Source organism: Solanum pennellii, chromosome 9 (assembly GCF_001406875.1).
Source record: "Solanum pennellii chromosome 9, SPENNV200".
Lineage (NCBI taxonomy): Eukaryota > Viridiplantae > Streptophyta > Magnoliopsida > Solanales > Solanaceae > Solanum > Solanum pennellii.
In genome coordinates, this window is record NC_028645.1 from 81,101,359 (window position 1) to 81,106,015 (window position 4,657).

Consider the following 4,657-nt stretch of genomic DNA (forward strand, 5'->3'; position numbering starts at 1 on the left):
AAGTATGCTTTATTAGTTGAATTTTGTAAGTAACTCGGTCCTGAAAGTAATCTTACGAGGGGAGGATTGTTAAAGTCTATATATATTATTCCTTTTTCGATTGGAAATTCTTGACATTTCCTTGCATGTTCAGACCTTGTTAATCGAAGCGTGCACACTATAATTTGGTGTACAGTCTTCAGTGAACCAAGTTGAGATGAGTTTGACTGTGATATATTGTAAAAATGGATCTTGTGCCAAGACAGCTTATGAACGGAAGATTGTTCGAGTTAATATATGGAGACCAAATTTCCATTACTTTTTATCCGAGTTGGTATTCTTAAGCTTTTAGACGAGATTGTCTTAAATCTAAAATAATAACATACTCGTTATTTAATATGATGCCACTATACATATCGTCACATCGATATACATATAGATTTATCGATTACTTTTCAGTCATCCGGAGATCCTGAACTATTTGAAAATTGCTAGAATTGATGTATCCATGTATCATATTTCTGCGGACATAAGAGTTTTACTTTTATGTTCGGTAAAAATCACATGCTATATTATGTCCCAATAAAAAAAACATTTTTAAAAAAACTAATTTTAGTAAAATCAGGAGTTTTACTTTTATGTTCGGCGAAAATCACATGCTATATTATGTCCCAATAAAAAAACATTTTTTTAAAAACTAATTTTAGTAAAATCAGACAAACTAATTAAAATCGGGAGAAGTAAAAATGTTTTAACCCCACACGACGATTTATTAATTATTCGTGTCAGTTACTATTTTTCTTCTTTAATCTGATAATTGGGCTGTCATTATCAGATAGTGTCAGCTAAACTTAAAAATATACGTTCTAGATTTCATTAAGTTCTAAATTTGGAAGGTGAAATTTTAATTTAAATAATGCGTAATGATTAATAATAAAGAATTATTTATTCTACTTGAGATGAAAAGATAAATCATTCTGCGTCGAAAAATTATATTTTAATATTAATTTCTTTGATTTTTAAAATTTATTTTAGCATAACTTGATGTCGATAATATCATTCAATATCGTTAATCAAATTTATTTTCTTGCATGAATAATTAATTATCTAATGTTATGCAAACGCCTGCAAAAAAAAATTGAAGTGGAGTGATAATTGATTATTATTATCTTTAATAAAAAAATTTTAATTTAAATTCTAAATATATAACCTTTCGAAAGTAAATACTTTATCAAAAATTTTAACGCTAAATTAAATTAATTTAACTTTAAACACTAAATCGAAAAAAATAATAATCTCGCAGCGACCAGAAAGCGTGACTTTTCTAGAAGCAAGAGAGATTGAACTTTTATAAATCCAAAATAATGGTCAACATATTTATGAGGCAAAGGAGAAATCCCCTTTTTCCCAAATATAATTTTATATATAATTAAATCATATATTGAATAACTATTACAGCATTGACTCATAAAAATTTACCCATTTTCAATTACTAATAACCTTGATTTTTTTAAAAAAGCTAGACATTCTTGAATATTCATACTTTGAAAAATTTCACAATTGAAATTTCTTTTGCAGCAAAATTCAACAATTCATTCATGGAAAAATAAATAAAAATGAGTCAAAACATATATTTTTGTGGAACGTGCGTTATATTTTTCTCAAGGCACATACCTATGATTTTTGGTCAAGAAAATTAAATATATTATCTACATGTTAGAACTTTTTTGTGGCACAAACATTCATTGAGTTTCCAAAATTCGAGTTCCTAGTTATAAGTTAAGCAATAAATGAGTTAAAATTTAATTAATTTTAATACACGAAAAAAGGAAATATATATTTTTAAACTATCGTAAATGATATGCAATTACCTTCCGTCTTATTTTTGAGACATTGATGTTTTTGCTGTTAAAAAATAGAGCATATATACTCTTTGTGCTAGCGGACATACATATGTCATAATTTTCTTCACCGATTTGATATTTATCGACGGATAAGTTTGCGTCATGTGTCCCTTTTTATTATTTTTCTTTAGATGAAGGGCACATATACTCTAGTTTATAGACGACAGAGGCACCAATACTTCAAAACTATGACGGGGGTATCTGCATATTATTTATAATAGCTTATAAATATATTTTTCGTATTTTCCTTTAATATAAATATTAGACATCAACCGAAAAAGAACGTTATTGAAGTAGTTTATTAGTTTTGTTTACTTGTTAAGGATTCAAAATTACTGCAGTAACAGTCAAAAACCTTATCTTATACCGTTATTAATTAATTCAGCTATGCTTGGAAAACAAGTTTGTAGTTTCAAAGTCAGATAGTGACGAAAGAAAGAGTTTATTTTCCTTTTGAATTTAATCTCGAGACGGAGTTAAAATTTAAATTTTTTGATATCAAATGTTAATAATTAAGTTCTGAATTTTATTAATATATATATTTTATAAATTTTTTAATATAAATATATTAACCGAACTAAAGCTACTCATTTCAAGAATAATTTTGTTAATTTCAATCTACTATCTTTTAATATATTGAATTAAAATTATATTGTTAAGCTACTCATAGATTTTATTTATTTTCTTCTGTTGACAAGAGAATATATCGTTATTATTCTTTCTTTAACTGCACCGCTATGATATAATAGAAGCAATTTACACTAAATAAGCCTTGTACGATGAATCGAGTAAACATAAAAAATATCAAATTTGTGATTCTTTCATTTGAAAAATCGCTTGATCCACAAACTCAAATATATATTCAAACATTTGTTGATTTGTTATTATATACCTAAAACAAAACTTTTATTAATTAAGTAGGTGCTTCAACTGGATTTTATTTTATTTTTATATCGGGATCACATATATACTTGAGACTATTCACCATTTTTTCTTCACCAATAATTTTGAAAAATAATTAATTTTTTTTTCAGGGAAAAATAATTAAATTAATTAAATAAAAATAAGTGAAGTCAATAAAACGTCCAGGTTGCTGACGTCATTGAATCCGCCGCCTTGATTGATTTGCCCACGTGCGCTATTGGCCCATTGTTACAATTTGCCATTAAAATAATTAACAAAAAAAAATTAAAATATTCTCAAAACATCCTCCTTGGTCACTCTTCTTTTTTTCATTTCCCCATTTTACCCTTCCTTTCTCTTGCACTACTTATTTTACCCCTAGTCCCCTATTATTATTATTTTAAAAAAAAAATAAAAATTCCCGTCCGATATCCAGTACCCACTCTAGAGACCAACCAATCCAGATTCGCACCAGCAAGTCCCATTCTAGAAAGTAAAACACAACTTTATCAAAGGCAATTCTATATCATGTGCTCGAACTAGACAAGGGTGATCAGGAATAAAGAAGTACTTATCACTCCATCTAACTTTGACAGTTACTCACTCTGTCTCAATTTCATGTGGCATATCTTAACTTTTGAAATTCAAATACGTTTATCATGATCGTAGATTTTTTATACATCTTTTAAATATGATTTATAGTATTTTTTTATATAATCAACAATATATAAGTTTTATCTCAAAAAAATTAAAAAAATTTATGCTCGAATTTTCGATTAAGCTTAAATTGTTTGATTGTCGGAAAAAACGATATTGGGACATAAAAAGTATTTTATTTTTTTTAATATTTGGCTCCACCTACAAATAGTTTAATAAAAAATTTTCATGTCCATTTAGATTTTCCTTGTGGGACCCATTTCAATTTTTGGATATATATAAACAAGGCCAACCAAGCCCAAAGTTAATTCTCCTAGTATTGGACTAGAACTTGAAAAAGAAAAAAAAAACAGAGCATCCACACAAAAAAACAGAGGATCCCAAAAAAAAAAACAGAGCATTCATTTTTTTTCAAAAAAATAAATGGATTCTTCTTCTTCTTCATCTCAATTCTTCTACTCAATGAATTCTGATTTAAATTCATCAGATTCTTCATACGAATGGTCCAATTTCAACACACAATCTTATCTCCCTTTCAACGTTAACGACTCCGAAGAGATGCTTCTCTTCGGAGTTCTTAACGCTGCTCATGAAGAAACAACATCAGAAACAGTTACATCGTATCGCGTTAAAGAAGAAGAAGTTACCTCAGAATCCGAGGTTATTGAAGCAATACCGGCGAAGGAGAAGTCGTACCGAGGTGTTAGGAGGCGTCCATGGGGTAAATTCGCAGCGGAGATAAGAGATTCTACGAGAAATGGGGTTCGAGTATGGTTAGGGACATTTGATAGCGCGGAAGATGCTGCTTTAGCTTATGATCAAGCTGCGTTTTCAATGAGGGGTAATTCTGCCATTTTGAATTTTCCAGTGGAGACCGTTAGGGATTCGCTACGTGACATGAAATGTCACGTAGACGATGATTGCTCCCCTGTAGTGGCGCTTAAAAAGCGCCACTCAATGAGGAAAAGGAGCACGAATTCAAAAAAAGATAATAGTAGTAAAGTAGTGAGGGAAGTTAAAATGGAAAATGTAAATAATGTAGTTGTATTTGAAGATTTGGGTGCTGATTATTTAGAACAACTTTTAAGTAGTAGTTCAAGTGATCAAAGTAGTTGTGATGCAACTTATTTTAGTCCATGGTAAAATCAAAGATTAGTCCATGGGTTTTTTTTTATTAATTATTTTATTTTTGTTACTTTTTTTGGGGGGGGGTG

At 28.9% G+C, this 4,657-nt stretch overlaps 1 protein-coding gene across 1 annotated transcript; it reads left to right on the forward strand.

Moving 5' to 3' along the window:
• The first annotated feature begins 3,799 nt into the window (after window positions 1-3,799).
• On the forward strand, window positions 3,800-4,621 carry LOC107030687 (ethylene-responsive transcription factor 1B-like). The gene has a single exon (XM_015231955.2). The coding sequence runs from the start codon at window positions 3,867-3,869 to the stop codon at window positions 4,584-4,586; it is 720 nt and encodes a 239-aa protein (XP_015087441.1). The 5' UTR covers window positions 3,800-3,866; the 3' UTR covers window positions 4,587-4,621.
• The last annotated feature ends 36 nt before the right edge of the window (window positions 4,622-4,657 follow it).

Bases quoted from the DNA above. Each gene is read 5' to 3' on its own strand.
- LOC107030687 (XM_015231955.2), top strand. From the start codon at position 3,867: ATGGATTCTTCTTCTTCTTCATCTCAATTCTTCTACTCAATGAATTCT.